Source organism: Rana temporaria, chromosome 4 (genome assembly GCF_905171775.1).
Source record: "Rana temporaria chromosome 4, aRanTem1.1, whole genome shotgun sequence".
In the NCBI taxonomy this organism is placed as follows: domain Eukaryota; kingdom Metazoa; phylum Chordata; class Amphibia; order Anura; family Ranidae; genus Rana; species Rana temporaria.
The window spans coordinates 339,175,851-339,189,280 of NC_053492.1; the positions used below are offsets into that span (position 1 = coordinate 339,175,851).

Consider the following 13,430-nt stretch of genomic DNA (forward strand, 5'->3'; position numbering starts at 1 on the left):
GTACCCCCTCCTCCACAGCCACCTCTCTCTGTACCCGCCTCCTCCACAGCCATGTGTTGTGGAGAGGGTGGATGGTGCTAGGCGTGGGTGGGGATGCGTTGTGGAGAGGGGTGGGTGGGGATGCATTGTGGAGTGGGATGGATGGTGCTTGGTGTGGGTGGTGATGCGTTGTGGTGATGTGTTGTGGAGAGGGGTGGGTGGTACCCGCCTCCTCCACAGCCACCTCTCTCTGTACCCGCCTCCTCCACAGCCATGTGTTGTGGAGAGGGTGGATGGTGCTAGGCGTGGGTGGGGATGCGTTGTGGAGAGGGGTGGGTGGGGATGCATTGTGGAGTGGGATGGATGGTGCTCAGCGTGGGTGGTGATGCGTTGTGGTGATGCGTTGTGGAGAGGGATGGATGGTGCTGGGTGTGGGTGGGGATGTGTTGTGGAAAGGGATAGATGGTGCAGGGGATGCGTTAGAGAGGGATGGATGGTGCTGGGTGGGGATGTGTTGTGGAAAGGGATGGATGGTGCAGGGGATGCGTTAGAGAGGGATGGATGGTGCTGGGTGGGGATGTGTTGTGGAAAGGGATAGATCGTGCAGGGGATGCGTTAGAGAGGGATGGATGGTGCTGGGTGGGAATGAAGATGATTGTGTTGCATTGTGAAGATGGATGAGGATGACTCTGTGGGGATGAGAGTTACATTGTGAAGAGGATCTCCACAATGTAACTCTCATATCCACCCAGAGTCATCCTCATCCATCTTAACAATGCCAGCCTGTCAACCTCAGCCAGGTTTCCCTTTAAACAGGAGTTTAATTAAAGTCTGCAGGGGGGGGGCACAGTAACACACACAATTTCTGTGACTTACCCTCCATCCATGCTGCTTCCTGGTATTTATACAATAACATCATTAGCATGTGACAAACCCGATCGTGGCCAGCACTAGCTAAACTTCTCTTCCTTCCCTGCTGAAGGGAGCATGCTGGCTGCTTGTAATTTTTTTTTGTGATGGACGCTGATGAGCTGACCAGCCAATCTGCAGGCACATGATAGGGCTAGGTGCCTGCAGATTGGCTGGTCAGCTCATCAGCGTCCATCACAAAAAAAAATTACAAGCAGCCAGCATGCTCCCTTCAGCAGGGAAGGAAGAGAAGTTTAGCTAGTGCTGGCCACGATCTCCTGCTGGGTCGGGGTTGTCACATGCTAATGATGTTATTGTTCTTCTGCAACAGCTCGCCGGGGGAGGGGGCGGGGCAGTGCGGTGCCAGTGAAACTTTTTCTCCCTCCCTTCTCCTCTACAGACGCCGTTCCCGCAGGACTCGAGCCCTGGAGCGGGACACCGGGCGCCGGAGGGCGGCGGCAACTCCGGACAATAAAAAAAAAAAAAAAAAAAGGTCATCTTTCCGCCCAATCCCAGGCTGCGGACCTGCCCGCCCCAAGCGGCCGCTTGGTCCGCCTGGTGGTTGCGCCGGCCCTGCAGATAAGCAAACTGGCAGTAATGAAGAACAGCTCAAAATTGGCATACTGGGGGAGGGTGGTATTGTATGTGTGTGTTTGTGTGCTTTACCTTTACTTCATTGGTTGCTAGAACAAAGGCTGCCTGCACCCTAGCAACCTATGAATGACAGTTAGCAATGGGCGAAGTCTGATGGACAACTCTGAGATACTAGTTCCCAAACAGGTTAGTTTTTGCCTGTGATTGACAGAAAAAAGCAGTGGGCGGATTCCAAATCCTCTATTCATTCCAAACTGTGGCTTTAGAATCCACCCACTGTCATCTGCTGTCAATTCCAAGCAAGGCAGACCTGATACTGAACTAGTCTCAGGCCTCGTACACACGACCGAGAAACTCGTCGGGCGAAACACATCGAGTTCCTCGTCGAGTTCCTTGTTAGGCTTGTCGAGGAACTTGCCAAGCTTGCTTTGCGTACACACAGTCAAGCCAAAATCTCCTCGTTCTCAAACGCGGTGACATACAACACATACAACGGCAGGGGAAGTTCGATTCCACTGGCTAAACTCTTGGGGCTGCTTTTGCTAATTTCATGTGTTTGCGTGTTAAATAAAAGTTTGGTAAGAGACGATTTGCACTTTTCAGTCTGTTACAGCTTTAAAAATGTGTTATCTCCATTACAAATGTTACTCCCGTCTCATACTTTAATCTGAGCAAGCGTGGGTTTCTTAGCATACAGACGTCCGAGTTTCTCGTTGAAAACCAGCCGTCGAAATCCTCGACGAGCCAAATCAGACTCCCATCGAGAAAATAGAGAACTTTCTCTCTTTTTGGCTCGTCGAGGTTCTCGACAGTTTCCTCGACGAAAATGTACACACGACCGTTTTCCTCGGCAAAAAAATATCTCCCTTGCTGGTTTTTACCGAGAAACTCGGTCGTGTGTACGAGGCCTCAGAGTTCCCTATTAGGCCTCTCCCATCCACCAACACAAATTCACAGCCACTGCACCTTTGGTGGACAGGGCTTGTTTTGGAACTCTAAAGCCTTGTACACACGATCGGATTTTCCGCAGACAAAGCATCACACTTTTGTCCGAAGGGCATTGGCCAGGAATTTGTCTTGCATACAAATGAATGTAGTGACGTACTAGACATGCTATGTTATTTTCAGCTCTTTAGTGCCACCCTTTGGGCACCTTCTGCTAATGTTGTGTTTGGTGAGCACCTTGAGGCCGCGTACACACAGTCGGTCCATCCGATAAGAACGGATCGAAGGACCGTTGTCATCGGTTAACCGATGAAGCTGACTGATGGTCTGATGTGCCTACACACCATCAGTTAAAAAAACAATCGAGTCCAACGCAGTGATGTAAAACACAACGAAGTGCAGAGAAAAATTAAGTTCAATGCTTCCAAGCATGCGTCGACTTGATTCTGAGCATGCGCGGGTTTTTAACCAATGCTTTTGCATACTAACCATCGGTTTTGACCTATCGGTTAGGCGTCCATCGGTTCAAGGATAACTGACCGATGGGGCCCACACACGATCGGTTTGGACCGATGAAAAGGTCCTTCAGTCCGTTTTCATCGGTTTGGACCGACCGTGTGTACGCGGCCTGAGAATTAATTGAGAATTGCTATTACATCCATCGAACCAGATATTGATGTGTTAGTTTATGAACAGTGTCAAATATTACACTAGTTTTATGTTACCCTCTTTTACTTTTATAATATTACAAAAACTAAAAAATTAAGTTTTATTACTCACATCTACATCAGTGATCGTTCACGTGTAATCTGCCAAATTTTTTCTGCTCATTGGCTGTGCTTATTGTTAGTATATTTTCTGTGTTGCCCCATGAAAATTACTCTTCTTCCAATGTGGCCCAGGAAAGTCAAAAGGCTGGACACCCCTCTGCTCATTATTGCATGGGGAGATTATTTTCTAAAACGTTTGACTAATTTTCATATAACAAAGAATAATCCCTCCAATAAGTATGTTCTGCATTCAAATATTGCGGTGATTGGCAGAGTGCAGCACAAGGGATGGAGACATACCACACTCTGTCATTCTTTGCGCACTATTAAAAAGGAGGAATCTGAGATCCCTTTTGAATGTCTTTTAATCTGAAATGTATTTCTCAGCAGATCATGATGTTAAAGAACCAGTTGAGGATACAGAGCCCAGCACAATGTTGTTTGAGACCGTAAGTAAATTATTTGTGTAAAGATGCTAGTTACTGTACAGGATATTTGCTACTACTTAGCATTTTTAGTGGTGGCCATCTTCAGTAAGAGCAAGTGATTCATGTAGCATTTACCCCCTGGAATCCATTTGCATTTAGCTCAGGCATGCAGGCAAGAGAGTGTGCTTAGCTGAGAAAGTCCCATCTCATCTCCTCCAGACGAAAAAAAAAAAAAAATGCCCATGAAGACTCCTGGGATGTATGACATAATTTTGGCCTAGGCAAGAAACCAGTAGCAGCTAAAGAAATGTAAAAAAAAAATCATAACAAGAAAATATAATATGCTTTTCTATCTATTTACTAATATTCAATAAGTAGTTGACACTCGCCTCATTTCCTGCAGCACAATGGAATAACTGTGGCAGGAGACTGACCGGAGATAAAGTTGATATAAAACTTTTGGTATTTAGTTTACTAAATCAAGTATCATAACAACTGGCATTTTTCCCTTTAGAAAATACTGTTTTTAACTTTTTTTATCCTGTTGCATCTCTGTGCTGTTAATCTCATACAGCCTCTTTGCAGTCACTTCCTGTTCAAATACACTCCAGCAATGGCTGCATGGCATTTCTCAGTTTAAGATTCCTCAATGTGAATTGCAGTAACAGTGGACCATGTCTGCATAATGTATGTTGAAATGGTCACTTGTAGTTTCCATTGGAGCCCATGTGAGAAGATGATAACACTTGCAGTGCCTTGAAAACGTTTTCATACTCCTTGAAATTTTTCAACATTTTGTCATGTTACAACAAGAAACGTAAATGTATTTTATTGGTATTTTATGTTATAGACCAACACAAAGTGGCACATAATTATGAAGTGGAAGGAAAACGATAAATGTTTTTTACATTTTTTTTTACAAATAAATATTGGAAAAGTGTGGCGTACATTTGTATTCAACCCCTTTACTCTGATACCCCTAACTAAAATCTAGTTGAACCAATTTCCTTCAGAAGTCACCTAATTAGTAAATAGAGTCAGAGCCGTCTTTTCGCATGGGCACGCTGGGAAGTTGCCCAGGGGCCCCACCTGCCCAGCGACCCCAGTGAAATTTGCGGGCTGGGTGGGTCGAGAGAGCGGGTGGCTCTGCGGGTGGGTAAGAGAGCGAGCGGCTCCGTAGGTGGACCAGGCGGCTCAATGTGTGGGCGGGTGAGAGCAGGCTAGGTGTGAGTGGGTGGCTGGCCAATCAGCGAGCTGGCGGGCAAGGGAGCAGAGAGATGACATCATCTCTCACCGCCCCCACATCCGTGCAGTAACTTCCGCGCTCACTGTGCAGTCACCGTGGGCAGCAGAGAGATTACATTATCTCTCTGCTGCCTGACTCTGGGACAAAGAAGCAAGAGACGAGCAAAACACCACCTTAGCAGGCACGTGACAATCCGCAAGGTGTGGCAGGTGACGTGGCAAGTGACAATCTGCAATGAGTGGCAGGTGACGTGGCAAGTGACAATCCGCATCTGGTGGCAGGTGACGTGGAAAGTGACAATCCGCAATGTGTGGCAGGTGACGTGGCAAGTGACAATCCGCAATGTGTGGCAGGTGACGTGGCAAGTGACAATCCGCAATGTGTGGCAGGTGACGTGGCAAGTGACAATCAGCAACATGTGGCAGGTGACAATCTGCATCTGATGGCAGGCAAGTGACAAACCGCAATGTGTTGCAGGCGACGGTGGCAAGTGACATGCTCAGGGTTCCCACTGGTTCTGCACTTTGGTGAGTTGAACCATTTCATTTTATATTACAATGTAATAATAGAAATAATGCGCTTCAATCATCCTGACAGCATAACAACCATGGTGCCTTAATGATTGAAGCGTCAACACCAGCCATTTGTTGGAAGTACCAATAAAATATAGCCTTATTGATAATTAGCATTTTTATTTTCATGAGTGATTGTGTAGACAGGGCCCCAGTGCACTGTATTGCCCAGGGTCCTATAATGCTCTTATGATGGCACTGAATAGAGTACACCTGTGTGTAATTTAATCTCAGTATAAACACAGCTGTTCTGTGAAGCCTTCAGAGGTTTATTAGAGAACCTTAGTAAACAAACGGCATCATGAAGGCCAAGGAACACACCAGACAGGTCAGGGATAAAGTTGTGGAGATGTTTAACGCACGGTTAGGTTATAAAAAAATATCCCAAGCTTTAAACATCTCACGAAGCACTGTTCAATCCATTATCTGAAAATGGAAAGAGTATGGCACAACTGAAAACCTACCAAGACATGGCCGTCCACCTAAACTGAAAGACTGGGTAAGGAGAGCATTTATCAGAGAAGCAGCCAAGAAGCCCATGGTAACTGGAGGAGCTGAAGAGATCCACAGCTCAGGTGGGAGAAACTATTAGTTGTGCACTCCACAAATCTGGCCTTTATGGAAGAGTGACAAGAAGAAGCCCCGTTTGCAGTCTGCGAAAAACATGGGAAAGAAGGTGCTCTGGTCAGATGAGACCAAAATTTTAGTTTTTGGCCTAAAAACAAAACACAGGGGGCCAAATCCACAGCCAGCGGCGCAAATTAAGTTTCTGAAAACTTATGTCATTTAAGTTACGGCGCCCTAAGTTGGTGTCGTAAGTGCCGTATCCACAGCGCATTTGCGCACAAAATTGCGCCGGCCGTAACCTAAATTCCGAGGTGTAAGGCGGGGTTATGGCAAGTGGGAAGGAAGTGGGCGTGCTTTATTGTAATGAGCCGTGACCCCATGCAAATGAAGGGCCGGCCGTAATGCGCATGCGCGCATGAATCTGCTGCTCACTGCGCATGTGCAGAACTTTGCTTGGCGCAATCAGTGAGATAGGTAAAAGGCCAAGTGTACTTAGTTTAAAGATCGCCCTGTGCTTAAATACACTTCCCTTGCAAAAGTATTTCCCTGTGCTCCCTTCCATGAGCAATTTGCTTCTGCTCTTAGTTTGTCAGTGTTTGTTGGTAAGTTGTGTGTGATAGAGAAGTGTTGGAGGAGTATTAGATAGTAGTTGTTGTTTGTTTCTGATAAGTGTATTTTTTGTTTGATTGTTTCTGCTAAGTGTTTGTTTGTTTTTTTGCTTGGATTTTGTGTTTGTTTTTTGTGTGTTTGTTTTTGACTTTGTAGTAGCTGTCTGCTTGTGTGTGTATTTTTGTGTGTTTGTTGTGTGTGTATTTTTGTGTGTTTGTCCTGTTTGTTTTCTTGTTGCTGGGTGGTGTCTGTGATGGCCCCCAAACGCAGGAAGCTGAATTTTTCTCATGTTGAAAAGCAAATCCTTGCCAGGTATATCATCCAATATGGAAGATATTTACATGGGCCTGATAGCCGGAACACCTCCCCGGCCCAAAGGAAGAGGATATATGCAAAAATTACAGATCACATAAATGCGGCGGGGGGGGGGGGAGACGAGGACCCCCGCTGGCATCAAGAAAAAGATCAATGATCTGAGGGGCGTGGTCCGCAATAAGGTGGCCAAGCTCACTGCCCATAGGAGGGGCACTGGAGGAGGGGGACCATGCCCCATCCGGCTGACTGAGGAGGAATGGGCAGTGGCCCGGTGTTTCGAGCCAGAGCAGGTGGTGGGCCTGCCTGGTTATCAGTCTGATGTTCTTGTGAGGCCAGGTAAGGTTTTTGTTTTTCTATTTGGTGATTAGCATGTGTGGGTGGGGGAAGGGAAGATGTGCCAAGTGTGTGGATCCTCAAACCTGTGATTGTTTGGTGTACTCCACAGATGACCAGGAGATTGCTGGCCCATCAGGCCAGGCTGCTGCACCACCCCAAAGACAGGAGGCTGCTGAGGAGTCCCCAGGGGAGGGGAGTGGCCAAACCTCCCCTCATGAGGAGGCTGAGGGGAAGGAGGCTGAGGGGGAGGAGGATGAGGGGGAGGAGGAAGAAGATCTCCAGATTGGCCGGGAAATCCTTATTGCCACTGATCTCATGACATTTGAGGATACCCTTGAGGATACCCTTGAGGCTAGCCTTGAGGCTCCCCTTGAGGCTCCCCCAGAGGCTACCCCAGAGGCTGGCACCAGTCAGGCCACCATCAGGGGTAGCCCCTCCCACTCCTCCCCCAACAGGCCGCAACCCACAAGGGTCACTCTATCCCCTCCTCCCAGGCCACAAGCCTCAGGGGCAGGCAGGATGGCGACCCAGGAGACCAGGGGGGTGTCTGAGCGTCTGCCGGCCAGTCTGCTGAGGGACAATGCCCAGCAGACCCGCAGTCTGGGTGACATCAAAAAAACTATGACCAAGATGGAGCACAGCCTGGATGTAATGAGGGAGTCACTCAGTGATGTGGCCACCAATTCATTGGGGGTCATCAACTGTTTGTGGTCCCTGCATACCGCCACAACAGGCGTGGCCCAGAAGGTGACTGCCCTCACCTGGGCTGTGCAGGACAACACCCGGGCTGTGCAGGACAACACCCGGGCTGGCCAGGCCAATACGGCTGCCATCACTGTCTGTCTGAACAGGATAGCAGTGGCCTTGGAGGGCAGGCCAGCCAGAGGTCAGACACCAGGGGAGGCTCCTCCCTCCCCTGCTCCCCTCCCCATGAAGATACTCCAGTTGCCCATGGCCGTGCCCGTGGGCAGCCCAGACGGAGCACTCGCCGCCGGAATTAAATTGCAGGGGTACTTTTGATTTTTTTTTTTTTTTTTTTTAATGATTTTGTTTATTATACTGTACTTATGATTTGGTTTATGTGTGTGAATGATGTGTGAATGTGGGGGGGTGGCATTCCTGATAAAATAAGGGTGTCACCCTCAGTTTTGGTGGATAAGGGATCCCCAGGACCAGGGAGAAGTGATCCCAGGTTCCTGAATGGTGTATTAATGCACAGTGACATAATTGGAGCCGTGGCGTGGCGTTACTGCTCCCAAGTACCAAAGGGGGGGGGGGGGTACTTGGATCTAATGCAATTCGATGTGCATGTGATGTGTCTGTGCTAGGGACCACAGTGGTGTGCAATTATGCATTCTCATTGTGACATAATTAATGTTAGTTTCCAGAGAAAAAAAACATTCTCAAATGTGACATAATTCAAGTGCGTTTACTGTGCAAAGCAACATTCTCATTGTGACATTATTCATGTGCGTTTCCAGTGAAAACAAATATTATCATTGTGACATTATTCATGTGCGTTTACTGTGAAAAAATGCCTTCTGCGAGGCGTCTCCTGGCTACTTTGCCCTCAGTAGACCGGGTAGAGTGGGTTAGGGGGGGATTGCCTGGGTGGGGGGTCAGGTCAGCACGTAAGTTAATCTCCAGTCCCCTTCTCATGGCAAAGTTGTGAAGAATACAACAAGCACCGATTAGTTGGCACACAAAGTCTGGGGAATACAACAGTGTACCCCCAGTCTTGTCCAGGCATCTGAAGCGGGACTTCAGCAGCCCAAATCTGCGCTCCACAACTGCCCGGGTGCAAATATGAGCGTCATTGTAGCGTTGCTCTCCTGGGGTTTGGGGGTTCCTGAATGGGGTCATCAGATGTGGTCCCAGGGCATATCCAGAGTCACCTGGAAGGGAAAAGACAGGAGGATATTAGTCATGCATGTGCCCCTTGTGATGTCTGCATCATGGGGGGGGGGGGGACATACCTGACACCCATGTCACTCACCAATCAGCCAGCTGTCTCCATACACGTTCAGCTCCAAATCTCGAGATATGTTGGTCTGCCGGAATATATAGCTGTCATGGCACGAACCAGGAAATTTGGCACAGACATGCCAGATGAGGCCATGGGCATCTACAATCACCTGGACATTTATGGAATGCCAGTTTTTGCGATTCCGGAACAGGTGCTCTGTCTCATGGGGGGGCTGTAGTGCCACATGGGTACAGTCAATGGCCCTGATGGTCCGTGGGAACCCAGCAATGTGATAAAAGTCCGCCATGGTCTTCAATCGCTGGTCCTCCTGGGTGGGCTTTTGAAATTGATTGCCCATGCGTCTTAGTAGTGCAGGGACTACTTGATGGACACACCTGCTCATCGAGGACTGTACCATCCCAGCCAGACCTCCACATGTTCTTTGGAAAGACCCAGTGGCAAGAAAATGCAGGGTTGCCATTACTTTGATGTGAGGTGGCAGGGCATGGGATCGTTGGGTTGGGGTGGTGAGATCATCCTGCAGGATTCGGGTTAATTCCAGGATGGCTTCCTGGTTAAAGCGGAAGTTGCCATAGACCTCAGAAGCAGTCATGCCAAAGAGATCTTGGCGTGGGCGGTATACCCTCTCCTGTGCCCTCCTCCTCCTCCTCTGTGCCCTCCTCCTTCTTTGCGCCTGTAATGTAGTGAGTGCCGTTAGAATCATGGATGGGCCGGGCATTTTGGCAGTCAGATTGAAGTCCAGCAAAGATGTGTTGTCAGCTCTTCCTCAATGCTGTTGCTTCAGCAGACCTTTACAGGGCAGGTGTAAAATTAGGGCTGCTTTTATAAAGTCTAATTTTGCTCCAGGAAACTAACAGGTGCGCACAGGGCGTAATCTACGGTGCACAGGGCGTAATCTACGGCGCACACACTTAATTTTGTGGATCGCCCTATCTCCCTCATTTGCATCTTTGCCTATCAAAAAAAGCGTCGTGACTAGCGTAATTTGCGTCAGAGGATGCGCCGGTGTAATTATTTTAGGTAGGACGGAAAAACCGGAATTTTCGTTTTGAGGATCGGGCGCAAAGATACGCGCGGTGTAAAATTTGAAATCTCGAGTTAAGTCGGCGCATCTGCTTTGTGGATTTGGCCCAGGATGTGTGGTGGAAAACTAACACTGCACATCACCCTGAACACACTTTTCTTCAGCAGGGACAGGGAAGCTTGTCAGAGTTGATGGGAAGATGGATGGAGACAAATACAGTGCAATTGTGGAAGAAAATCTGTAATGCCACGTACACACGATCTGACATTCCGACAACAAAATCGTGGATTTTTTTCCCGACGGAATGTTGGCTCAAACTTGTGTTGCATACACACAGTCACACAAATGTTGTCGGAAATTCCGATCGTCAAGAACGCGGTGACGTACAACACGTACGATGAGCCGAGAAAAATTAAGTTAAATAGGCAATGCGTCTGTTCTGCTTGATTCCGATCATGCGTGGATTTTTTGTGCGTCGGAATTGCATACACACAATTGGAATTTCCGACAAGAACTTTTGTTGTCGGAAAAATTGAGAACCAGCTCTCAAACATTTGTTGTTGGAAATTTCAACAGCAAATGTCCGATGGAGCCTTCACACGGTTGGAATATCCGACCAAAAGCTCACATCGAACATTTGTTGTTGGAAATTCTGATCGTTCGTGTGTACGTGGCATTAGAGTGTGCAATAGACTTGAGACTGAGGTGGAGGTCCGACCCCAAACATACAGCCAGAGCTACAATGGAAGGGTTTAGATCAAAGCATACTCATGAGTTAGAATGGCCCAGTCAAAGCCCAGACCTAAATCCAATTAAAAATCTGTGGCAAGACTTGAAAATTGCTGTTCATGGACTATTTTGAGCTATTTTGCAAAGAAGAGTGGGCAAAAATATTACTCTCTAGATATGCAAAGTTGGTAGAGACATCCCCAAAAGGACTTGCAGCTGTAAAGGCAGCAAAAGGTGGTTCTACAAATTATTGACTGAATACAAATGCATGCCACACTTTTCACACATTTATTTGTAAAAAAAATGTGAAAACCATTTATCATTTCCCTTCCACTTCACAATTATTTGCCACTTTGTATTACCTATCAAATAAAATCCCAATAAAATACATTTGACAATATATGGAAAATTTCAAGTTGTATCAATAAGTTTTCAAGGCACTGTAGCACAATTTGGATAGAGGAACAGAACATCTCCACTCTATAATAGAAAGTACCTAAACGAGGTTCCTTATAGCAGAATCACTAGGTATTTTAACCACTTGCTTACTGGGCACATATACCCCCTTCCTGCCCAGGCGAAATTTCAGCTTCCGGCACTGCGTCGCTTTAACTGACATTTGCGCGGTTGTGCGATGTGGCTCCCAAACAAAATCAATGTCCTTTTTTCCCCACAAATAGAGCTTTCTTTTGGTGGTATTTGATCACCTCTGCGGTTTTTATTTTTTGCGCTATAAACAAAAATAGAACTACAATTTTGAAAAAAAACACAATGGGCCAGATTCACAAAGAGATACGACGGTGTATCTACAGATACACCATCGTATCTCTGACGTAAACTGGTCCTATCTATGCGCCTGATTCATAGAATCAGATACGCATAGATAGGGCTAGATCCGACAGTGTTACACTGTGTTACACTGTCGGATCTTTTTTTTAATTTAAAAATGGCGCCGGGGGCGTTCCCGCTGATTTACGATAAATAATATGTAAATCAGCGAGATACGCAAATTCACGAACGTACGCGGACCTGTCGCAGTGTTCTTACGTCGTTTTCGTAGCGGTTTTCCGTCGTATACTTACGACTTCTTTTATCAGGCGCAGCCAATGTTAAGTATAGCCGGCGTTCCCGCGTCGAATTTGAATTTTCCTACGTCGTTTGCGTACGCCGATTCACGAACATGCGCGTCGCAAGTCCCGCTCACGTCGCAACCACTGACGTCCTAGTGACGTCAGTGATAGCAATGCACGCCGGGAAATTCTACGGACGACGCATGCACATTTAAATCGGTGCGGGAACGCGCCTGATTTAAATATGACACTCCCCTAGCCGCGGAATTTGAATTCCGCTGGGGGATTTAGGATCCGCCGTCGCAAGTTTGGAGGTAAGTGGTTTGTGAATTAGCCACTTGCCTCCTAAACTTGCGGGAGCGGATCTTAATTCACGTAGATCGAGCGTATCTATAGATCCGCTGAGCTACGTGAATCTGGCCCAATATTTTTTACTTTTTGCTATAATAAATATCCCATTTTTTTTAAAAAAAAATATTTTTTTCTCAGTTTAGGCCGATACGTATTCTTCTGTGTATTTTTGTTAAAAAAAAAATCGCAATAAGCGACTGGATTGCGCAAAAGTTATTGCGCCTACAAAATAGGGGACAGAATTATGATTTTTTTTTTATGATTTTTTTTTTACTAGTAATGGCGGCGATCTGCGATTTTTATTGGGACTGCAACATTATGGCGGACACATTGGACACATTTTTGGGACCATTCACATTTACACAGCGACCAGTGCTATAAATATGCACTGGTTACTGTATAAATGTGACTGGCAGGGAAGGGGTTAACACTAGGGGACGAGGAAGGGGTTAAATGTGTGCCCTGTATAGTGTTTCTAACTGTGGGGGGAGGGGACTGACTGGGGGAGGTGACCGATCTGTGTCCCTATGTACAAGGGACACAGCATCGGTCTCCTCTCCCTGACAGGACGTGGATCTGTGTGTTTACACACACAGATCCACGTCCTTGTCTGTGTATCCGCCGATCACGGGTACCTGGCGGACATCGCGGCCTCCAGGCATGCGCATCGGCACTTCAGTGATGCAGCGGGGGGCCCCCCAGTGGCCGGAGGAGCAGAGGACGTCTATAGACGTCCTCCCGGCAATTGAGAGCCACCTTGTGGCCGTCTTTTGTCAATTGCTGGGATGTAAAGTGGTTAATGAAAGTTGCATATATAAAAATATTATATATATTCTTTCAGTAGCAAATAGATTTAATCGCCAGCAAAGCCTAGCCTAACATTGAATTGAAGTAGGCTTTTAGTCTGCGTTCACGCTAGAACACGCAGAGGCTCACAGCAGGAGATGTGTGTGTCTCCATTCACCATTTCAGGTCCGATTTCAGGCCGAATTTTGGGAT

At 47.2% G+C, this 13,430-nt stretch overlaps 1 protein-coding gene across 1 annotated transcript in view; it reads left to right on the forward strand.

Moving 5' to 3' along the window:
* The window catches only part of EDARADD (EDAR associated death domain), a 152,713-nt gene that overhangs the window by 53,095 nt on the left and 86,188 nt on the right, over window positions 1–13,430 (forward strand). The window contains 1 exon segment of the mRNA XM_040350759.1: window positions 3,588–3,646. Coding sequence (XP_040206693.1) covers window positions 3,588–3,646 — 59 coding nt within the window.